Here is a 25,223-nt window from a genome sequence, read left to right on the forward strand (position 1 = left end):
GCCAATAGAAACCTACAAACATAAACAACAGTTAAAAAAAGAGTATTATGACAAGGATAGTTGCTACTCACCATATAGTGGAGATGCTGAGTTGTACAACAAAAAAAGCAAGCAACTCTGTCTTCAGGCCACAAGTGGCCCATCAGGACCATCCGACCGCCATGTCATCCTCAGTTGAGGATGCGGATAGGAGGGGTGAGTAGTCAGCACACCGCTCTTCTGGTCGTTATGATGGTTTTCTTTGACCGGGCACAACAAAAAGACTGTCAGAAAGTGAGCTTCCAGCCAGTAAGACCTTCATCGGGAATATGGATGCACACGCGTGCGCGCGCGACCAGTTTCTGGCTGCTGAGGCTAGACAGAGTTTGGCCTCGGCAGCCAGAGACTGTGGTCATGGGTGTGTGAGTTGCAATTTTTTTGTGTGTGTGTGTGTGTGTGTGTGTGTGTGTGTGTGTGTGTGTGTGTGTGTGTGTGTGTGTGTTTCCACCAGATTGAAGGGAAATGGGAGGGAGAAGGGTGGGTGGGTGGGGGGTGGGACTGCTCTTATTACCTAGGTTGAGATACACATGAAGTGAAGTGTAAGGAAAAAGAATGCAACTACTGAGAAGTGTTACACACTACTTCTTGTCTTTGACTTCTTTAATATGTTAAATCAACTAATCAGGGCACAATGAATGGCATGTATTTTGTAACTGAAATGTACTGGAATTAACTGCTCTGTATATAAGCATTTTTATTACTAAAAAATACTTATTCATTAATGATTAGACCTTTTGTTTTTCATTTCCTGGACGGTGGAGTACAGTAGCATATCCCTCGGTTATCCTGGTGCATAGTGGCTTGGTATATGGGTGTTTGGGTTTTAAACCTGGTCTTGCTTTTCTCCCTTTTAGTGGCTGGATGTATTATATAATTATTGTATAAATCAAACCAGTTTCCTGAAGACATTTTCATGTCTATTTTGTTATGCTTTCCCAAATGTATTTTACTGTGGTTTAACTTTAATTTTAAAACCTGAACCTACAAGAAATCACGCAAATGATAAGTTTTCTTACTTGTTAATATATTGATTGGCCTTAAGTGCTCTTCCATTGACTGTTCACTAAATATTAGAAAGTTTTCTCATTTCTCAGTGACTGAGAGAGAAATTTAAGATAGCAAATTCATTGTTGTGGTGCTCTTTTGTTACTTTTTTGTTGGTTTGGACTTTTTAATTTGCTAGTGTTGTATATTTAACAATTTTTTTCTGAACCATTGTTTGGTACGTTGTACCACACACAATTAAACTATGTTCTGTCTGGCAGCATCTGAACTCCTATAGCATATAGGAATATAATGCTCTCTTTTAAAGAGAGGTAAAATGGCGGTGATTATAGGAAAGTTGTCAGCACCAGGAACTGAGAAGTATACTGTCTTCATTTTATACTGCTGTTGTATAGTACGATGTCTATATTCTCTCCAAAAACATGTTTAGGAACTCTTTAGAAAGCTGGGGTATAGCTGTTGGGCTACATTTATTAAACCAAGGGAAAATTTTCCCAAAGCTCATAATAAATATACAATGTAAATGTAAAAATGTTGTCTTCATTCAGCCAATTTATGGCTGTGGTCCCCTCTATGAAGAAGATACATATTTATTAAATGCCTTTCTGTGTAGCACACTGTGCACCTTTTGTGATGCCAGGTTCTTCAGTTTTTTAGTATTCTTTGTTGTTTGTTCATTATTTTATCATTTTAACTTTTTGTAGTGCTGCTAAAACTTCAATTTCTACCTGTAATTTTTATATATGCTGAAATTATGAGCAAATATGTGAAGAGAGTATGGTTGCTTGCAGAAGCCATGTGTATAATCCTAATGTTGAGAGAATATGAGCTTCATATAAAATACATTAGTGTCCAAAAGTTACACATAATTAATAAATGAGGGCATATTTTCAAAGCTGCATGTCAGTCATTAGCAAACAAAGATTAATCAGAAGGGAATTGCCAGTTTGGACAATATTTATAACTACATGTAAAGGATTCTAAAACTGAAGATATGCATTTTAAATGGAAAGACTAGAGCAAAAAAGTTATTGCGTACCCCCTAGCTGCCACATATGCTTATGGGTAATATCTCCATAAGAACATTTAAAAACTTTAACAGTCAGTTACATTCCTGAGAAGGAACTGTCTGGAAATCTGGCAGAGTCCTTGGTGAGAGCTGATGGGCTGCAATGTATCTCCCCAGTGCATCACAGGTTTGCTTTAATAAGACTCAGAGGAAATCAGTCAGAGTGCTCTTCACTGTAAGAAATTTAGTCGCCAGGAATACTTAATGCAGCTGGGTATTACCATTTTTGGAGAAGAAATCTGAACCAACTACACCTCCTCCTAAGTACTTCATCTATGTTGAGAGGAAGTATTAAGCTCTGTATGTCTTCCTACAGTAGTACTTTATCACTGTGTCACTTTATAGTAACAAAGTGGGTCTCCTTCCATGACATCTCAATGATTATAGAGGCTACTGGTTTCTCTCTACATGAATTTGGTTAAAGAATCATTGAGCAGGCTCCGTAGTATTAAAGTACGAAGAATTCATTTTTCCTGTTATTTGTGGTCCAAACTGGTTTATGATTGACTGAGGTAGTGTGGTGGTTAAGGCATAAGACTCAAATTTGGAGGAGTGGAGTTCAGTGTGCCATATGGTCATCAAGATTTTTGTTTTTCCTTATTTCTCCAAAATTGCTTACCACACATTCCAGGATGATTCCTCTTATGAAGACATTCTCAGTTTTCTCCCTAGCCATTGCTTTATCCAAACTTGTGCTCCATCTGTAAAGACCACATACTCATTTAATTGAAGACGCTGATTCTACAGTATACAGATCCATCCCTGCACTTGCATGGGCAGGATACATACTACCAAATATCTGGTGTACCAACCAGTTGTTAGCAGCCTTCAGTACAGTTTCTCAGGAAACTGAGGTTCCCGAGGCAGTTGTAAACTATACTGATACCTGTCTTGCAGACAGTTGGATTTTGTTATGAATTAAGGCTAGATATTTGTCCTGTTGTGGAATGGCTTGAGCTTGTATTGGTCCATGCTGGACATTTCCTGTGTCTGATTGTTGTCAAAACTTTGAAATGGCATGTTCAGCTCTGCTAATAGTATAGTTTGAGTCTGACCTACTTCATGGTCATCAGGGTTTCTATTCTCCAAAATGGACTCCACACAGTATCTCTGCAGTTGGACATTGTAAGCTTCACCAGGAGCCTACACTCTGCTGATTACAAAAGTGCAAGCATGAGTGGGACATGACACTTGTAACACACTGGTGCTTCCCAGTATTTCTGGGTGAAGTCCTTTTTAAAAGAACGAAGTACTCCTTTCTTGTATAGAGTGCACAGTTCTGGTCTAGGAGGGAAGTCTTGACAGTTATTCAGCTGTTGTCAACCATTTGGATTTTCATTTTCTTTTTATAACTTTTGGACACATTTGTAATTATTGGTATATGTACATATTTTTTAGTAGTTACACCTGTAGTTGTTAAATGTAAATTTGTACTATTTCAATTTGGACATAAAAGTAGTAATTCAGAAATTCATCAAAGGTAAGGAACAATATCATATTTTTAGTTCATTGGGTATGGGTGGCATGCAAGGGTTAGACCATGCCTGGAAAATAGCTGCTCTTATAGGGCAGTAGCACTGCTGTTAATGCTTTGCGCATTCCATTTACAGTTTTATTTGTTTACAATGTGTAGTTGATGTGCATGATCATTATGTTTTATGCATCAGGTAAAGGAAGGCAAGCTGCTTGAAGATGTTAGCTCTCAGGTGTCAAATCTAGCAACAAAGGTAAGTTTTTGCAATACACACATAAAGGAATTGTTTCTGTGACTGGCAAATACTGGAGAGTGTTGACTGTTGTAGGTAGGAGATCTGGGCCGCCGTGGTTGGAAGGATATAGCAGGAACAAACATACCAGCCCCACAGAATGAATCTAGCCCAGAACCATCCACGGAGAAGTCTTCCTTACTAATTGAGGGCAGCAATTTGCTTAGGTAATTGGGCATTTATTTACTGTATCTCAGTTTGCTCAATTTATCTGTAATTGGTTTTTTCATTAAAAATGTGTATGTATATGAGGAGGGCATTGGAATTGAAGTATGCCATACGCCTCAGGAGAAATGCAACTTATGGATAAAGTTGGCCAATAATTGTGATTTATTCAGTCAGACAGTAACATGAGTTAAATGCAGATGAAACACAAGAAAAGATTATGTAGAGCTTAACAATTACTTTTTATGTAATTTAACTTTAACATCAAGTTATATTGTACATCTACATCAGAATTCCAAAAGTCGTGTTACGGTGCATGGTGGCACATTATTCAGATCCCACTAATTATTTCTCCCCTCTCCAGATCCATTTGCAAATAGTGCACAGGGAAAATGACCATCAGTAAGCTCCAGTCATGGTCATTTTGAAATACATATGTGAGAGAAAGTGACATGTTGTCTTACTCTGCTTGGAATATATCCTGTCAGAATTTGAACAGTAAATGTCTGCATCATGCACAATGCTTCTCTTATAGTGTTTGCCATTCGAGTTGGATCAGCATCTCTGCGATACTCTCTAGATACAAATATGACATTCCCATGATGTTGATGTCATACATAAATGACTCTATACACTCTCTGGGATACACTTTAAATTATTGTTGACAACCATATGAATTTGGTGAATTGCTACTCACTGTGTAGAGGAGGCATTGAGTAGAAGAGAGGCACATTTTAAAGTATATCATCAGATTACAGATTAAGAAACACACATCTCTCTCCAAGCCTTAGGGCCCTACTTCTCGGAGATGGCAGTTGTCACGTGTGTGCAAATCGTGTGATTTTGTGTGTGTGTGTGTGTGTGGGGGGGGGGGGGGGGGGGGGGTTCTGTACCTGGTGGAGGACTTTGTCTGATTGCTCAGCCTGTATTTAAATCTGCCTGTCACTCTGTGTGGTGAGCAACAATGGTCCCAATTCATATTCTTACTAGACCCTGATTCCATTATTTAAGTTACTTTTACATGTAACAGTTTTGTGAGGAAATCATGAACTCAATCACAAAACTGGTGTCATATTCCATGAGCTTTTTGAGGCAGGAAGCAAGCTTATATTTGAGTCGGGAAGCAGTAGTGAGAAACTATTTGATACCTTCTGGGAGTCAAGGAACATAGCTTCAATCTTTGCACTGCCAAATACCGTGTTCTGGATCTCACAGACACCCAAACAAGCAAACAGTTTCACAATATTTGTCGTTTGCAAAACCCAAATTGATTCCTGTGGAAGACTTTTTAATATAAGTATGTTGTTGTATAAAAAACAAAGATGCTGTGACTTACCAAATGAGAAAGCGCTGGTAGATAGACACAATAAAAAAAGACACAAACACAAATTTCAAGCTTTAGTAACCCAAGGTTGCTTCATCAGGAAAGAGGGAAGGAGAGGGAAAGTCGAAAGGATGTGGGTTTTAAGGGAGAGGGTAAGGAGTCATTCCAATCCCGGAAGCCAAAGAGGTTGGGCAGAAGTACATAGAGGCGGAAGTACATAGGCAAAGATGTTGTTGAATGACAGGTGATGTACGAGGGGTGGCAACTTGAAACTAGAGGAGGTTGAGGCCTGGTGGGTAATGGGAAGAGAGAATATATTGAAGGGCAAGTTCCCATCTCCAGAGTTCTGATAGGTTGGTGTCAGTGGGAAGTATCCAGATAACCCGGCTGGTGTAACACTGTTCCAAGATGTGCTGGCCGTGCACCAAGGCATGTTTAGCCACAGGGTGATCCTCATTACCAACAAACACTGTCTGCCTGTGTCCATTCATGCGAATGGACAGTTTGTTGCTGGTCATTCCCACATAGAAGGCGTCACAGTGTAGGAATGTCAGTTAGTAAATCACGTGGGTGCTTTCACACGTGGCTCTGCCTTTGATTGTGTACACCTTCCGGTTTACAGGACTGGAGTAGGTGGTGGTGGGAGGGTGCATGGGACAGGTTTTACACCAGGGACAGTTAGAGGGGTAGGAGCCAGAGGGTAGGGAAGGTGGTTTGGGGATTTCATAGGGATGTACCAAGAGGTTACGAAGGTTAGGTGTTCTGCGGAAAGACACTCTTGGAGTGGGGAGGATTTCATGAAGGATGGATCTCATTTCAGGGCAGGATTTGAGGAAGTGGTATCCCTGCTGGAGAGCCACATTCAGAGTCTGATCTAGTCCCGGAAAGTATCCTGTCACAAGTGGGGCACTTTTGGGATTGTTCTGTGGGAGGTTCTGGGTTTGAGGGGGTGAGGAAGTGGCTCTGGTTATTTGCTTCTGTACCAGGTCAGGAGGGTAGTTGCGGGATGCGAAAGCTCTTTTAAGATTGTTGGTGTAATGGTCAGGGATTCAGGACTGGAGCAGATTCGTTTGCCACGAAGACCTAAGCTGTAGGGAAGGGACCGTTTGATATGGAATGGGTGGCAGCTGTCATAATGGAGGTACTGTTGCTTATTGGTGGGTTTGATGTGGACGGATGTGTGAAGCTGCCCATTGGACAGATGGAGGTCAACATCGAGGAAAGTGGCATGGGATTTGGAGTAGGACCAGGTGAATCTGATGGAACCAAAGGAGCTGAGGTTGGAGAGGAAATTCTGGAGTTGTTCTTTACTGTGAGTCCAGATCATGAAGATGTCATCAATAAATCTGTATGAAACTTTGGGTTGGCAGGTTGGGTAATTAAGAAGGCTTCCTCTAAGCGACCCATAAATAGGTTGGCGTATGAGGGGGCCATCCTGGTACCCATGGCTGTTCCCTTTAATTGTTGGTATGTCTGGCCTTCAAAAGTGAAGAAGTTGTGGGTTAGGATGAAGCTGGTTAAGGTAATGAGGAAAGAGGTTTCAGGTAGGGTAGCGGGTGATCGGTGTGAAAGGAAGTGCTCCATCACAGCGATGCCCTGGAGGTGCGGGATATGTGTGTATAAGGAAGTGGCATCAATAGTTACAAGGATGGTTTCCAGGAATAACAGATTGTGTAAGGATTCCAGGCTTTCGAGAAAGTGGTTGGTGTCTTTGATGAAGAATGGGAGACTGTATGTAATGGGTTGAAGGTGTTGATCTACATAGGCAGAGATACGTTCTGTGGGGGCTTGGTAACCAGCTACAATGGGACGGCCGGGATGTTTGGGTGTGTGAATTTTAGGAAATAGGTAGAAGGTAGGGGTGCGGGGTGTCGGTGGGGTCATGAGGTTGATGGAGTCAGGTGAAAGGTTTTGTAGGGGGTGTGGTGGTTCCAGATTGTGTTGACTAGATTTTTGAGGTTTCGGGAGGAGTGGAGCTGGAAGTGGGAGAACCTTAGGCCCCATACAAAAGTCTTGTAAAATTTGAGTCACTCATTTTGTTCACAAGATCTGCGCCATGTTCCTTGACTTCTGGCTCACAATGTTATTTAATAGTAAGAAAATAAGTTATGCATTTCTGGATTTGCTTTGTGATGGATTCAGAACTTTTTAGCAGATGGATGTTGTTAACAGGGGGAAATCATTAGGTGTGACACTTGTGCATAACTCTGAGCATTAATGCAGAGTTATAGGATTATTTTTCTTCTTCACTGTCACTCTGGCTTGGAAGGCCTGTGTCATGTGCATTCCTCCTGAAGTGTATCCTGTTCCTGCCTTTTATGATCCAATCTGATTTTCTCAGGCCCACCGAAGCGACTATTCATAATAAATATAATGATAAATTGGAAGTTCCATAGGTCTATTTGCGAATGATGCTGATTGTGTAGGGAAATCACAATGGTACAAAATTGTAGTGGATTGCAGGAAGACATGCAGAATATTGTTTCTTGGTGTAGAGACTGACAGGTGAACCTCAATGTAAACAAATATGTTGTGATACACTTAAGTAGACAGAAAGAGCCATTATTACTTGGTTAAACACTTGATTAGTTGCTGGAAACTGTAACAGCCATACATTATCCAGGGTTTGACATCCAGAGTGATTTAAAATGCAGTGACCACATAAAACAAGGAGTAGGAAAGCTGGATGCTGGTAGACTCATTGGCAAACTCTGAAGGAAATTCAGTTTATGCTCAAAACGCGTAGCTTACAAAACTCTGGGGTGATAGATTATAGCTGGTTACTTCACTCCTACTGGAAGTGTCACTGCTGTTTTACACCAGCTACTTCATAGTACTGCCCACAACAGTGGCAACTGATGAAGACAAGTAATAAATGTTGTGCAAAAACGTAAGTGCATCAACTCATTGGACAATGAAAATATATCTTCTGATGATTTCACAGAAAAAGTTATAGAATTCTGTTAACTATCTAAAAATTTTACTTGTTTGTTTACTTAGGTGGGGCAGCAGTAGTAAACTACTTTTCTTTCCTCTTTCATTCCCAGGAATAACCAGTCAAGAAATGTTGCATCTGGATTGCTATCTGAACAGGAGACACAGTCTTCCGAAAATACAGAGCCTGACGACTGGGGGTGGAGTTCAGAGAAGGCACAGCTTTCAAAGTAAGTCAACACTTAAAAGATCTATGGTCATTATTGATTGTTGATTTTAGCATAATTTTGACACATTACATCTTGTGATTTCTGCAAACCATTTTGTCAGCTTGAGAGGCGGTAACTGTTTGTCATAAAGAATCAGTTGCATTCCTGTGCTGTATTGTTTCAATTTAATTTTAATTATTATGAGAAATGATCAAATTTTTGTCTCATAAAGATGTACAGGTAATTTATTATTTCTGTCCGTAGTTAAGTACAGGTTGTTCTTAAAGATCATTCCAAAATGCTGTACAAAGAGAACCACTGCTCAGAATGACATCAAATTTGAACAGCATATTATTGGCACAAAGGAAATGACATAGAACAAAAAAAAAAAAAGTTTTACCAGTAGATGGCACTGTAAGTGTCTTAACGTAAATAGGATTGGCCATAAATGACAGGTGAATTGCAATACGACAGACAGGATTTGAGCTGGACATTATGCTCAATATGCTGTCCACCATGTTCAGCCCAAAGTTGAAATTGAGAAACAGCATGTTTTGCAACACATCAGAGTGGCTCAGCATCACGTTCAGAATGTGTTGTGCAATCCGTGCCTTCAGCTATGTTCATAATTGTAGCACTAAACACAACCTCTTTCAAATAACCCTACATCCAGAAATCATATAGATTAAGATCATGTGATCTGGATGCCCAGACTTCAGACAAATGATGGCTAATAAGTGTAGCTTTTCCAAAATGCCCCTCTTGTAGCCACTTCACCAGTGTGCAATGTGCGGAGGGGCGCCATCTTGCGTAAGAATGACTGTACCCACATAACCACGCTGTCGGAGGATTGAAATGATGTTGCTGCCCAAGACTCTTAGTGTGTACCAGTGATGGTACAGGTAATAGGACCAGCAGGACTCACCTCTTCGGAGAAAAAAGAAGCCCTGCAGCAAAGTATACTATCAAGCTGCACCCAACAGACACCTCTGAAGAATAAAGTGGTACTGGTTGATGTGTGTGGCGATTTTCCATTGCCCATATTCTGCAATTCTGCGTAATGATATGTCCTTAGCAATGGAAATGGGTTTCATCCTTCCACAGAATATTCAATGGCCATTCATTGTCCACTTCCATGCAAGCAAGAAATTCCAGAGTGAACATTGTCTTACTGGCAGGTCAGCAGGAAGCAACTTCTGAATATAGGTGATTTTGTATGGACAGCAGTGCAATGTTGCAATGTGACTCATAGGATTTTATGTACTGTGCTTGCATGCATGTTCAATGTTTGGGCAATTTCCTGTGCATTGCATGTTTTCACACTGCTGCTAGACCCCTGTTGCAGTGCCGTAGCCACATCGCTGACAAATGTTGGATCAACTGCTTTCCTCCCTCTGCCGCATTGCACCTCTAAAGTGCCTGTCTTCTCAAGTTTTGTAATCATTTTGCCTAGACACTCAGCAGACATCAGACCAATGCTTTTTTTATGCCCTTGAGTGCACAGAACTTCTGCAGAGCTACTGGTACTCAGTCACTGTTCTTATAAAAGAGCTTCACCAGCAGCATGTAATCCTTCATGAAGAGTCATGTTAGAGATCTTGGATGCAAACTGAGGAACAGCAATGTGACGCACTTGTGTTGGTACGCATATTCTGATGCTTATAGTGTGCCATCTATTGGTCAAATTTTCATTCAGTTTTTTCTTTCTTTCTTCCCCCGCCCCCCCCCCCCTTTTTTTTGTCTCCCTCTGCGTCAGTAACATGCTGTTCAAATTTGACGTCATTCTGAGCAGTGGTTATTTTTTTATGGCACTTTGAAACTTGAACTTTAATTATACGTATCTGTGGAGAAATGATTAGTCCAAAATGAAGAACTAACCAAATAAAAATAGTGTTTAGTGGTTAGATTATATGACTTAAAATATATTCTGTTGCAAGGATTTCATTATTATTTCCACATTCTCTTGTCTCCCGTGACATGATTTGGGGCAGCTTCCGATTGATATTATAAATGTTCCTTACAAAAAAACAATACAACAGTCAGATTTTTGCAATTTTTGTATTTATGATACGTGAAGTTCAGAATTCAAACATCAATCGGCCAAAGCAGTTCAATGCAACTCTCAAAACTTCTCTAGAAAATTGAGTTTGAAGTTTTCTAAGCAACCTTAATTTACTAAAATTAGGACACGTTTTCAACGGCCCACAGGGTCCAATCAATAGTGCTTGATACTTGTAATTATTGGGTCACTGGTTTGAGTCCTCCCCCCTCCCCCCCCCCCCCCCCCCAATCCAAATTGAATACTCACGTCATTTAAATATAAAAATCATTAAATATATGGTAACTAATGCATATCTAATGATCATTTCTTTTATGGAAAATGTGTCGTCATATTGCTAATTACACATCGTACAGGAACTGTGATCAGACACCACACTGTAATTCTTCATAAAGTGCACAAGTAAAGTCAACTGTCATCAAATAAATGTGCAGCACAGAGTGTAAAGTTTGTAAACATGTGGAAATAACAGATGCTGTTAACTCTCTCCATATGAATGCCACTCTGGTAGTATGTTGCCCCTCAACTCAGATGTGTTGTTGATAAAAAAAATTATATATGTGTTGCTTATGTTTCATGAATTTTATACTTAAATGATCTAGATATTCAGACTGAATGAAAAAAAAGTTATGATTGAAACAAGACTCGAACGAGTGATCCAATGATTACTGGTCACGAGCAGTGTTGATTGCAGCAAATGGCTCATCAAAAAATTTCCCTAATTTTAGTGAGTTAAGGCTGCTCAGAAAACTTAAAAATTGATTTTCTCAAGAATTTTTGAGAGTTGCGTCTGGCTGCTTTGGCTGATAAATACTTGAGCTCTGAACTTAAAGTACCAAAAATATTAAAAAATCAAAAAAGATTTTAGTGTGATCTTGTTTGTTATTGTATACGCATAGTTTGCTTGATATGATAACCTAGTGTGTGGATTTCCAAAATTTGAAGGTACCTAAATAAGCTGCAAAAAGCTTCTGACTCTCTCTCTCTCTCTCTCTCTCTCTCTCTCTCTCTCTCTCTCTCTCTCTCTCTCTCTGTGTGTGTGTGTGTGTGTGTGTGTGTGTGTGTGTGTGTGTGTGTGTGTGTGTGATATAGCTTGTAGCTTGGTACTCACTGTACTCCAGGGAACTATTTAATTTTAGACTTCTTTCATATTTACTTGTTTTGGACATACTATGATTTGCATTTTAGCTATAACAAGAGAGAAGATGAATCAATAGAAATTATTTATTTATTTGGAGTTTGCGCTACAGAATGGCCAGCTTTCTTTCATTTTTTTGTATACTGTGAAGAGTATTCAAACCCTTATGGCAATAGGTCTCCAGTGTAACATGTGAAATTTTAGATTAGGCAGAGTTCTGAAGAGATCACATTAATGGCTCATTTTGACAAAAAGTTTGAGAGGTTACATTTAGCGTTTGGAGCTCTGGCAACCATAGTTGTGCTGAATACAACAGATGATCAGAAAAAAATTTCTTCTGTCAGTTACGTACAAAAACTTATACTGATGATACCAAACCGTATTTGAATAGATGTTATAGGAAAGGGCTGGGAGGATGTAAATAATTTCTGGTTAAGGGAGACCACTCATTGGAAAACAAGTGTCAAGTCATTGACAGGCTGCCAGTGCTGCATTTTGGCAGGTGGACTAGGTTGTGAATGGGGTTGTCAGGTAGGGTGCATGGATGGGGGCAGGGAGGGGGATTGGAAGTGGGTGGCTACCGGCTCAGAGTGAGTTGGACGGTTTGTTGGCTAGGAATATGTGAAGGACGCGTGGCATGTACACAGACTATGCATGTTTACACAGTCGTTAGAGATGTTCGGAGGTGGTGCACGCTGAAGGGGATCTGCATAGTTCAGAGAAGCTGTTGGTGGAGGGGTGGATCCAGATGGCCCAGGTTGTGAAGCAGCCCTTGAAATTGAGCATGCTATGCTGAGCTGCCTGTTGTCACCAGGTAGTCAAATTTTGTTTCTGGCAACAATTTGGCAGTGGCCATTCATCCTGGTGGACAAACTGGTTGGTAGTCGTACCAACATAAAAAGCAGAGCAGGGTTGGCAACAGATTTGGTATATAACATGGCTGCTTTCACAAGTGGCATAGCCTCTGACGGGGACAGGATAAGCCTGTGATAGGACTAGAGTAGGAAGTGCTGAGTTGGATTGGACAGGCCTTGCACCTTGGACTACCATAGTTATATGATCCCTATTACAAGGGGCTGAGTGTGGAGTAGGATGTTTTGTAGGTTGTATGGGTGATGAAACATCTTATTAGGATGGTGGGAAGGATCTTGGGTAGGATGTCCCTCATTTCAAGGCATGATGATACATAATCAAAGCCCTGATGAAGGGTATGATGCAGTTGTAAAAGTCCAGGGTGGTGATGAGTGACAAGGGGGGCACTCCTTTGTAGCTGATTCTTAGGGGTGGTGGGAGGATGGGGAGTTGTGTGGAGATACGACACAGAAAATAAGTTTTTGGACTATGTTTGTGGGCGATAGAGCCTGTCAGTGAAGGCCTTTGTGTGACCTTCAGCATACTGGGAAAGTGAGTTCTCATCACTGCAGCAACATCGTCCATGGGTGGCTGGGCTGTATCATAGGAATGAAGGGATGGCAGCTGTTGAAATGCAGGTATTGCTGGTGGTTTTGATGTGTTCAGAGTTGGGGATAGTGCCATCAGAGAGGTGGAAGTCAGCATCCAGGAAAGTGGCACACTGAGTTGAGTGAAGCGGATGGGAGTAAAGGTGTTGATCATGAAGGAATGAGGATAGTGTGTGTCAGCCCTGAGTACAGATTATGAAGATATTGTCAGTGAACCTGAACCAGACTAGGGGTTGGGAGTTTTGGAAGGGTAGGAAGGTTCCTTTAGTTGGCCCATAAACAGGTTTGAAAAGGAGCATGCCATAAAAACAAATCCCTGGGCCAGCTATGGGCACCACATATCACCATAACTGTGCTTATGTATGAGTGCTTAAAAGTATACAGTATGCTGTTAAATGAATATGCAAGGACTAGTAAGCTTTGTGTCCATAAGGTTTTTGCTTACATGACATGTTCTGCAAGTTATGCTTATAAGCGTATTGGTATGTGCAAGACTGTATTTGTCATGCTCAGCATATGTATGTGTGGGAACAAGTGGCTGTCACTGCAAAACCTGAAACAAGTTTTTTTTTAATGTTACACGTCACCAGTATCATACATTTGAAAATGACTTAAGGCCAAAACTGAACAGTAATGTAACTTATGTGCATGGTGGATTAAAGCAACAAAACTGACAGCCTATGGTTAAAATGATTCCACCATTGAGAGGATGCTTTTATCCATAAAGAGTTTTTCATATGAGAGCTTTCAAATAAAAATACAATAACATGTGGAAACTTATTCTCTGGCAACCAATTGAACCTCTATTTACCCCTTTATTTGGCACACATGGAAATATTGTGAAAAATGTGAAGTAATTGAAATATATGTATATGGTCACATGAATAATTTAACGTGATCTTTTTTCAAAACACTGTAAGAGTTATTTCCCATAAAAGGCACATGGTTGCTGCAATACAAGTACTACAATTTTGTTCCTGTGGCTGAAAAAATGGTTGCATTTTGCACTATTTTATGTGAAATGGTTTAAAACAAGGCATTTTTGGTACAAAGCACAGAGCAAGTGACTCCAGGGGTTCGCAGCTCTTCTGTGAGTATGTGCTTGGCTACCATGTGCCCCAGCCTTTGCAGCATTACTTCCTTTTTGTGCTGCAAGCTTATACTTCCATTATCTCTTTCCCTATTTGGCACACATGGAAATATTGTGAAAAATGTGAAGTAATTGAAATATATGTATATGGTCACATGAATAATTTAACGTGATCTTTTTTCAAAACACTGTAAGAGTTATTTCCCATAAAAGGCACATGGTTGCTGCAATACAAGTACTACAATTTTGTTCCTGTGGCTGAAAAAATGGTTGCATTTTGCACTATTTTATGTGAAATGGTTTAAAACAAGGCATTTTTGGTACAAAGCACAGAGCAAGTGACTCCAGGGGTTCGCAGCTCTTCTGTGAGTATGTGCTTGGCTACCATGTGCCCCAGCCTTTGCAGCATTACTTCCTTTTTGTGCTGCAAGCTTATACTTCCATTATCTCTTTCCCTATTTGGCACACATGGAAATATTGTGAAAAATGTGAAGTAATTGAAATATATGTATATGGTCACATGAATAATTTAACGTGATCTTTTTTCAAAACACTGTAAGAGTTATTTCCCATAAAAGGCACATGGTTGCTGCAATACAAGTACTACAATTTTGTTCCTGTGGCTGAAAAAATGGTTGCATTTTGCACTATTTTATGTGAAATGGTTTAAAACAAGGCATTTTTGGTACAAAGCACAGAGCAAGTGACTCCAGGGGTTCGCAGCTCTTCTGTGAGTATGTGCTTGGCTACCATGTGCCCCAGCCTTTGCAGCATTACTTCCTTTTTGTGCTGCAAGCTTATACTTCCATTATCTCTTTCCTCCTCTGCCTCTCCATCGGATGGCTTTCTTGGTGCAGACCCTGATTGGACCTGGTTTATGATTGGGACTAGAGTTTCCACTTCCATTGTTTTCTGCAACTTTTCATTAAATGAACACAGTCCCCATTGTTGGGTTTGACCCGCCACCAATTTTCAAAATTCTCCAGAAGTGCGGTTTGTGCAGGAAAGGTTGCCCAATGCGGTGTATGCTCTACCTTCGTGCCTTTCCATGTTTGCACCCTTCCCTTTAATAAGGCAATATACCCAAAACCCAGCATGGTAGCCATCCCATTGCGAGGGGGGCCGTCATCAAACACTTCCATGGTGGAAGCCCCGTGGCCATTCAGGGATCGCAGTGTTGGTGCCTGACCTAAAAACTCCCCTTGTATGCCAAGGAGTATATGCCCATTGTGAATTGGGCACGGGAACTCCCAGCAATGGATTACTGGCCAGGTAGCCGTTGCTGAGGCTGGGTGGTGCCCATGGGAGATCCCCCTCTTAGAGTGAGTGGCACCATGGTGAATGAGCCACAATGAAGCAGATGAAGTTATCTCCTGCTAGTGGCCATATGGCCCCTTCAGTATCTATTAAAGGAAAGTTCTCTTTTAATGCGGGGAGATGCCTTCCCTGACTATATCGTGGGAGAAACATAGGGCTAAGCGGCAAGCAGAAAAATACTCCCCGCAATACTTAGTTTGTACAAGGACTGATAGGCATTGCTTCTTGGCTGCAAAGCCCTTTTTCTTTGTGGAGAACTTAGAAGACAAGTTTGGGGTAGTGCAGCCATCTCTAAAATGAAAAGTACGCCAATTTTTATCAAAACAGCACACCCTGCCTGTCATGGGTTCTGCTCACTTGTAACAAGCCAGGTGACATACTGGTGACTGTCACTCCCCATAAAAATCTAAATATGGTTCAGGGTATCATTTTCCACCAAGATCTACTCTTGCAATCTAATGATGAGCTTTGTGCCAACTTGGAGCTGTGGGGTGTACACTTTGCCTGTCATGTACATAGAGGACCAAAGGAAATAGGTTCACTACTGGTGCCTTCATCTTGTCCTTTAAGGGCAATTCATTGGCTGAACAGGTAAAAGTGATGGTATACCAGTGAGATATGAAACCCTGTGCCCTCCTTCCCCACCGCAGTGCTTAAAGTGTTTGAAATTCGGGCATATGTCTTCCTTTTGCAACACTAGCTCCATCTGTAGAGCTTGTGGACGAGTGCTGCATGCAAACGCTCCTTGTGCTCCAACCCCCTTGTGTGTCAACTGTGGAAAGCACTATTCTTCCTGCTCAATAGATTACACTATTTTTACAGAGAGAAGAAAATTCAAGAATACGAGACACTGGACAAACTAACTTACCAAGATACCAAGAAGACATAAAAGTGCTTGCACTCAGCATGTGAAACAGTGTCATATGCTGCAACTGCAATGATGTCACCCTCTTTGGCAATCGTACACCTGCCCGTTACAACTCCTACAGTGGGCCCTCAGGGCCGCTCAATCATGCCTGCCCCCCCTGATGATTGGGAGCTTCCCTCTTGCTGCTTCCCACACACCTAATATGAGATCGATGGCTTCCCACCCACCAGGGACATCGGTTCCCACATCCCAGCTGCAGACAAATCACCTTCCTCTGGCTTCTCTTGCCAGGATATCAGCCATTGGCTGAAGGAGTACCAGGCAGCTGGTTGCAGGGCTTTGGGGTCATCATCTTTACTAGAAATTGATTCATAGAAGCAGTCACAATCATTGAAATCCTGTAAGGAGAGGAAAGACAAGAAATTGTCCTCCAACAAGGAGAGCATTTTGAGGCCCCAGTTCACACCACATGGTGAACCTCCCTGGTGGCTCACCACTCTTGGGTGAGTCGTGCTTGGCTTCCATGGGGCCCCAGCTTTTGCAGCACCTTCTTCCTTTCCATGCTGCATGTCTCTCCTCCTGCTGTTCTTTTCCCACTCCCTTGGGGAATATGTCTTGGATATTTTTGGGAATGTGTTCTGAAATTTAAGTAGCCTGGTATCAGGAAAGTCCCTCCACTGTTTTCTCGTTCCTTCTTTCTTTGGTTCTCCATCTCCTATCTGTCCTCTGTTTTGGCATTTGACGTTTCTCTTTGTTTATTCTTTCTTGCTCTGTGCTCCTGAAGGCCAACCCATCTGCTTGACACGTTGCAGGTGACTGGGTAATGTGTAATTACTAGCCTCGGATTGACAGGTAAGGGCCAGGCCCAGGGACGGGGGGTGATTGCATGAGTTGTCACCTACCAATATTGCCAATTGGTCCCTCTGTCAGGAGTTCGGGAAAAGTGATGTGAGGTGTGAACAATCATGTAAAGTAGAAGAGTTCCCATCTGAGGGAGGGTCCCAGTTGGAAGAAGCATGCCATTGGAGACGCTGACTATTATGTTGGATTTTCCCGCAGTGAACCAATCACCATCTTAGCCTGTCTACTAAACATAAACGGAATGAGACTGAAGATTTCAAGATTCTCCCAGCTGCATCTCAGTTCCTCGTGGTATTACCTACTGAAGGAGGTCTGTCCTTTGCTGTGGTTAATGCGTTTATGAGGTGTGATTTGAAAGTTTTAAGAATGGATCTGCTACTGCTTACTGGTTTGGCAGGCAGGTACATGGAAGGTGGGGAGTGAGTCATTGCCTTGTCTTTGAATGCCCTCTGACAGGAAACTGCGTTTCCTTTATTCAGTTTGTTGTGGCAACTGATTAAGTGCAGGTCTGTTAGGGCTTGTTGCCGGATTCTTTCTGCGTGAATAAAAATGGAGCAACGAGTTTGTGTGAAATTTTGTTTTAAAACTGGGAAATCAGCTTCTGAGACTTACAAACTATTAAAAACAGCTTTTGGAGAAAATTGTATGAGCCAGTCAAATGTTTTTGTCCGACTCCTCAGATTTAAGAATGGCCGTGAATCATATGAAGATGAACCACAGTCCGGCCGTCCTTCCACCTCAAAAACGAATGAAAATGTTGTGAAAGTTTACAACTTAGTGCACTCTGATCATAGACTTAGAATTAGGGATGGCTGATGAACTCAGTTTAAGTTTCTGTGCAGTTCTGTCAATTTTATCAAACTCGTGAGTTGGGTGTTACACCATGACAATTTTCCGGCTCATCATGCCTTCTCCATTGTTGAATTTTTGACCAAATTAAAAATTCCTGTGCTTCCACAACCACCATATTCACCTGGATTGGGCCCTGTGGATTCTACCTGTTTCCTAAAATGAAATTTTCACTGAAAGGAAAGCGATTTGACTCGACTGAAGACATCCAGGTAAATACACAGTGTGTCCTTAACACACTTCAGGAAAAAAATTCCAGGAATTTTTCCAAAAGTGGAAACACCATTGGAATCAGTGTGTTCAGTCAGAAGGGGACTATTTTGAAGGATATGCATCAAGTAGCATGTAAGTACCACCATTGTACAATTACAAGCTCATTCTTAGAACTTTCCAATCACACCTTATATTATTCAGAAAGGTGCTGATGCAGTTGCAGGCTCTGTGAAATCGTACTCTTGTCTGTCTAATGGCAATTTGCCTTTAGAGACAATTTCTGATTTTCAAGCCCAACAATTGCTTGTAGCTTTGCTCATCCACGGCTGTGCTGTTCGTGTCTAGGCCTATTGAACGCTGAATTCTTCACATGGTGGTGTTTACACTAGGCTGCTCAATGGTCTGACCGAGGGAGAAATCGAAACCTACCTCTCTGATCAGAGTGTCAATGCATTCCATAGGGTAATGAAGTAGGTTGATCCAACCTTTGTGCCTATACACATTCTTCATCACATTTGATAGAGTAGTGGTTTCGTCAAAGAACAAAGCAGGCTGTGAAGTCATCACAGTCTGACCGAACATTCTGAATCTGATGTGCTGTGGGGTCCTCAGTATTACCCTCCTTGTATGCTGATGACTTTTGCTTCTGCTTCTACTTCTGCTCCTTTAGTGTGGGTGTTGCTGAAAGTTAACTGCAAGGTGCCATATGAAAGGCATGCACATGGCTTTTGGTTTTCAGCCACCAGGACTTGCGTCATGCAGTTTGCAGTTATGTTGAAGTCGTACTGTTCAACCACATCCAGAACTTTACCTTGACAACCAACTACTCAAGATAGTGGTCACGTATTGCTTTTTACAACTGGTCTTTGATTCTCGGTTGATGTGGATTCCCGTTCTTTTCCAGCTTAAGTGAAAGTGCTGGCCATACCATAATACACTTCGCTGAGTACCACCGGTTGGGGTGCAGATGGCACAACCCTTCTGCAATTTTACAAAACCCTGATATACTCCTGCCTTGATTGTGGGAGTTTGGCATCCGCTTCAGCATTGCCCTGAGCATTGCGGATACTGGATCTGATACACCACCATGAGGTTCAAGTTGGGACAGGAGCCTTTCAGACTAGCCCTTTGAACAGCTTACTCGTGGAGGCTAAGGTCCATTCATTGCGAATCAGGTGCCAACAACTGCTCTTCAGTAATGCTACTCACATTCACAGATTCCCTAATCATCTGAACACCATCTCCTACGGAAATCCATTTCCCACAATGTCATCCCAGATCGGGGATTATGATCACAATCCACATCTGGTCACTCCTCTCTGAACTCCAGTTGTTTCCTCCTCCACCTCTCCTCTGGGCCCATTCACATACATGTCCTTGGCGCATCCCTTGGCCACAACTGAAAGACTCAGTCCCTCTTGAGGCCCTCTGCCACAAATTTTTCTCGATCCTTCATGCATGCTGGGGTTCAGAAGTAGTCTATACTGATTACTTGATGGTTGAAGGTCACGTGGGCTTCGCTTATATTCACACGGGATGTGCTGAACTGTGTTCCTTGCCAGATGGCTGTAGTGTTCCCAGTGCGGAGATGCTAGCCATCTCCTGTGCTCTTGAGCATGTCCATTCCTGCACCATGTGGGTCCTTTCTCATTGACAGTGACTCCTTGAGCAGTTTGTAAGCTCTCGACTGTGTTATCATTGCCATCCCTTAGTCATCAGTGACCTTTGTCTGGACCCCGGACCATGTCGGGATCCTGGGGAATGAACTCGCTGATAATGTGCCTGAGTAAACTGTCTACTGGTAAACCACCTCTTGAGATTGGTATTCCGGAAACAGTCCTCCAATTGGTATTATGCTGTCAACTTTTAGGAACCTGGAATATAGAAGGGCTCACTCTGGCTTCACTAAAATCTGCAGAGGGTCCTCCATGCAGGCCTCGCCAGGACTCTCTTGTCCTTTGCCTTCTCCCCATTGACCATATTTTGCTGACTCGTGGTCATCTCCTCTGTCACAAGGACCCACCCAGCTGTCATTGTAATTCCCGTTTGCCAGTATATTGGTAAAGAGAAAAAAAATTCCATGATAGTAGTCGAATTCTACGGATACTGAAATGGCCTTTCTGGACTGTTTTACACAGGGTAATAAAGCTGTTAGCTGTCAAGTTCTCCAATAAAATGCAAACTCTGCAAATGTAGAAGCAGGTGATGGGTCTGCCCAGATGAATGGGCCAGAATTGCCTTCATTTGGAATACCAGAATACAATGTTGCCATCATTCATGTCAGAAACAAGAAAACATGATTCTCTCTTAAAATACAATATTTGAAATGGAAATATAGAATAAAAGAAAAATTTTTTGTTCAAAGAGGAGTCCAGTGAATTTTGCACAGTTGATTATATGTGAGCTTATTTTGTGACATTGGAAAGGGAGGACAAAGCATACCGTTTGACACCACCAGTAACTTGCACACAACATGCCATACAAGTACGTACCACACACTTGAAGACACTTCAGGTCTTAAATTTACAAGTTTTGTAGCATTTTTTTCCTGAAACAGGCTTTGCCAAGACTAGATTTATAATGCAATAACTATACAGATTTCAATTGAACTGTGATATAAGAAAAAGACATGAGATAAACTTAGGCAAAAAAGTAACACCTTTCCTTTTAATAAATACCATCATTTTACTTCGAAAATGCCATGGTAACTATTTAAAATTTGAGTTGCACCACACTAAAATGCAATAATGTTTGTAATTAACTTGATCATGTTATGCTATGTCTCTCCAGGTCCAGTACTGTGCACACACAGCAAATGCATCATGCCACAAAAATAGGGACACAACAAGCTCCATTAACACTTGTCAGAGCAGTAGTAAACTACACCTGTACTTTCGAGCAGGAGAGAATGATTATGTATGTGCATCCCTAATCTCTTTAATTTTTCATAATCCATATGCAAGACATACATTTCTCTAACAGGCATTCACAAAAATGCCCTCACTAATCTTCTTGCGATGTACTTTCTGTAGCGTTAATATTACTTTGCATATCACCACTGGTGCTTCAGTATGTTTTGAATTGATTGTTTTTTTAGTAATTATTTTGCATAATGTTAGTTCGTACTTTAGATGTGTGCACTGAGACACACAACTTGTAATTCTGCTGTGTGACTCAAAATTTTACTTTCTTACCATAACAGGAGCCCAGCCAGCTCCAAGTCATCAAATGACTGGGGAAACTGGAGCCCAGTGAAGGAGCAGACGCCAACGCCATCACCCTCACAGACCAGTAATGGAACGTCCTCTCGCAAGACTAAGAAGAAATCTGGAGCAAAAGAAGGTCTCCTCATTGACTTTGCTGAAGATAAAAATGGAAATGATTGGAATTCAAAATGGGATGATGATGCATGGGAAATGTTAAACAAAAAGGATTAAATACCATAAAATGGCATTTAGATGATTTTCAGATATTGTAAACTTGTTTGATAGAACTGCTGTGTGATTCAGTGGTCCGTGACAGTTAACATTCTATTCTTGATGGTGTAAATTGGCCATACTTCGGAGTTCTTGCACATAATGACAATAGGCATTCTTTTAATGCCATCGGCAGTGATAGCCTTCCTGTTAAAATTTATTATCTTACAGCAGAACCAAAACTTTCATAGGTAGAAATCATTGACACTGCTAAACTTGAAGGGCCATTAATTTTTATTTTCGAATGTGTAGATTACATAAACTTGTGTTGTGCACAAATGTCAGTTATCTTTTAAACTGGTTTTAAATTTATTGTATATGTATCATGTCTGTTGTTTTCAAGATGATTTATCAAGAGTATTGTAATCTTGTAATGGTATTTCATCAATGCATGTTTATTCAGAATAAGTATTTTTTTATGAATCTTGGTGCTTATTTTTCCTTATTTATCTTAAGTTTAGAGTGTCTGAATACAGACCATTGCCACCTCCCTGTGTTTGTGTGTGTATGAGTGAGTGAGTGAGTGAGTGAGATTTGAAACTGCCTTAACTTCTGTGAAAAGTACTACATTTCAACTTTGTTTTATGATTTTTATGACAGTACTGTTTGTAGACCTGAGCTGCTGTGTTATCTAACATTACATTTTGATCCAAACTGAAATTGCTTTCAATTTTGGATTTACTGTTTGTTGAAGTATTTCTTCAATGAGAGTTCTGGAAGAAGAATGGTGTGGTAGTGTATAATATGCATTTCAGGAAATTCAGCTCCACACGTTCTTCAGTGACCAAAGTTCACGTTGAGGAAATGGGAATTCTTAGTACTTTCCCTTGAATAAAATATGTAAGAAAACACCAACTGAGCTTTTATTTGCCATTTGTAATTCTAGTCATCAGTTTCACTCACTACTGTGGATAACAACTGTTACTGGTTGACAAGCAATGTACATCTGTGTTTACAAATGTGAGACTGCAACATGATTCAGGAGTCTGTTGTAACTTCTCTTTGTTCCAATTGAAAGATGAAATTAAACTAAATTTACAAACAGTTGTATGAGGACACTATTTATTTAGAATACTTCATACTCAAGTGTTGCTTAATGTTGCTCGTGTGTAATTAATCGACAGTCTCAGGGTTTGCTTTTACATAATTCCTTTTTAACATGAGAGGTAACAATTTGATATAATAAAATTAAGTTTGCCCCACTGAAAGTTTAAGACTTTCGTCTCTCTGGAAAACTAAATATGCAGGATACCTGATTTTCGTAATATTTATTTTATATTACTGCATGGTTTAGAACTATACAAAGTTAATGTTCCTCACGTGGAACCACAATAATATAGTCTGACCAACTTTACCTTTACACTTGCTACTTATGTACTTATTTATTTTATTTTGTGTACTATAATAAATAGTACCACAGCCTGAAGGATCACTGTTTTTCCTCAGACCTGTCTCAATTTAGTTTTTCCTCAGACCTGTCTCAATTTAGTTTTTAACTTTCAATGTCAGTGTGTAGTGATTTAATGGTGGATTACTCTAAAAAATGCACTGTGAGTCAGTTGAGGTAAAGCACTTTCACACTTGCACAGTTCAAGGGTGGAGTTTAAGGATACGCATCCATTACCTCGAAGATGTCAGGAAACACTGTGAATAGAACACCATGTGGGCCTCCAGATTAACTGAATACAAATGAAACAACTGCCATCAAGGTGGCACTATCCAGGCTCATTCTTTTGGGAATTTACATAAGTCATCAGTCAGCATTTTGTAACCAGGATCAAAATTCATGTCCAACATTACAGCCACTCCGCCAAATAACAGAAGTTAAAAGAGGTCGTTAAGTAGTGGAAAAATGCCCAGGGCAGACAATGATGCCCTTCAACCGAATGCAAACACCTGTGAGCCTCTTGTTCATTCTGGCAGTTGCATCCTAACTCCTGCTGCCACTTCCATCCAGCCAGAGCCGCTCCACAATACTGCCTTACATTGATCACTCCATCCACCGTACTGTCGATTGCGCCCTCTCTTGGCCAGTGACTGAAATTGATGTGCCACCGCAACGCAATTGCTTCCCAGAAGCGAACAAACAAAGGACTGACTGATTCTGGGAATTCAAAGGAAGCATATCCACACGGCTCACAACCACAATACAACACAAGACAAAAAATGAATGTTATGTGGAATTTACCTCCTTATTTACAGTTCGGAGTGTAGTCGCATATTCTGACACCAAACATAAGTCTATTGGTTGTAGTCTGAGCATGATCAGGTAATCTTTCTCTGGGTTTTGGATGCAGCATATCTTTGGGAAAGTGTCTTTATTTGGCACTGTGTCATTATTTGCAAAAGTTACTTTACAGGATCTTTCAAACTGAAAGGCAAGTGTGAGGGGGGGATACTGTGTTGCGCTTTAAACAAGTGCTAACTTTAACATACTTTTTATTCAGTCATGAGAACTTTGAAAAAGTAGATGGAGTCACCATGGGAAGCCCCTTGTTTGTCGTGGAGACCAACCATCTTGTGGAGGATTTCGAAGAGAAAGCAATACAGTCAAAAACTTGCGTTTGGATGATACATTTGTGGTGTAGCACCTTTGAACCGAAACATTACTCGTGTTTCTTCAGCATGTAAATTTGTTCCATCTGAATATTCATTTGGCAATAAAAGGGGCACATTTCCTTTCCTGTACATTTTTATATAAGGGAAGGCTTACAGAACGCTGAGACACTCACACAGACTTATATGTACCCTTTACAATTTGACAGTGTATTCCACACTCTGATTTACAAAGCAAGTGTCACCTGATCCTGATAGTCTGCCGGGTGAGCTTCAACACCGGTGTACGCTTTTCCAACATTTTGGCTATTCTGAAAGATGATTCATTATGCAGTACAAAGTGAGAAATGGTTGCAGCCACCATCACGACTTCCTGGCCATACTCTGGTGGTAGTTCCTTAAGTGTTGGAAGGGTCTGTAGCAGACACAACATTAAATGTGTTGTTCAGCCCCCAGCAAAACAGTAATTGGTTTGGACCTGTCAAAGACTGTCTTGGCCTCAGGAAACATGGTATATATGAGATTCCTTATGAATGTGAAAAGACATGTATTGGCCAGGCATGTCGTTCAGTACAAGACTGACTGGATGAATGCCATTGTCATAAAAGTCTGGGCCAGCTGAATAAATCAGCAATGGCAGAGCATTGTCTTAATACAGGGGTCTGCATAATATACACAAAGACATAGATTATATCTTCAGTTTCATCTTTCTGTGACTGTGTGATAAAGGAGGCAATACATATTTGCACAGCAGATAAGCTAATAAATCGGGACACAATATTCCAGTTAAACGCAGCATGGAGTCCTGCAACTACCATTCTTAGA

General features: G+C 41.0%; 1 protein-coding gene across 3 annotated transcripts in view; it reads left to right on the forward strand.

Annotated features, from left to right (window-relative positions):
• LOC124794710 (ADP-ribosylation factor GTPase-activating protein 1) overlaps positions 1–22,884 on the forward strand; it is a 77,024-nt gene extending 54,140 nt beyond the window's left edge. For 2 of the 3 annotated variants that reach the window (XM_047258289.1, XM_047258290.1), the window contains exons 7-10: positions 3,781–3,840; positions 3,916–4,046; positions 8,416–8,532; positions 21,569–22,884. In XM_047258289.1, coding sequence (XP_047114245.1) covers positions 3,781–3,840; positions 3,916–4,046; positions 8,416–8,532; positions 21,569–21,803 — 543 coding nt within the window. In that variant the 3' untranslated portion in view covers positions 21,804–22,884. The remainder of the gene's footprint in view (positions 1–3,780; positions 3,841–3,915; positions 4,047–8,415; positions 8,533–21,568) is intronic. The other variant, XM_047258291.1, reaches the window with a different exon arrangement.
• Positions 22,885–25,223: the final 2,339 nt, after the last annotated feature.

This window comes from Schistocerca piceifrons, chromosome 4, assembly GCF_021461385.2.
Source record: "Schistocerca piceifrons isolate TAMUIC-IGC-003096 chromosome 4, iqSchPice1.1, whole genome shotgun sequence".
Lineage (NCBI taxonomy): Eukaryota > Metazoa > Arthropoda > Insecta > Orthoptera > Acrididae > Schistocerca > Schistocerca piceifrons.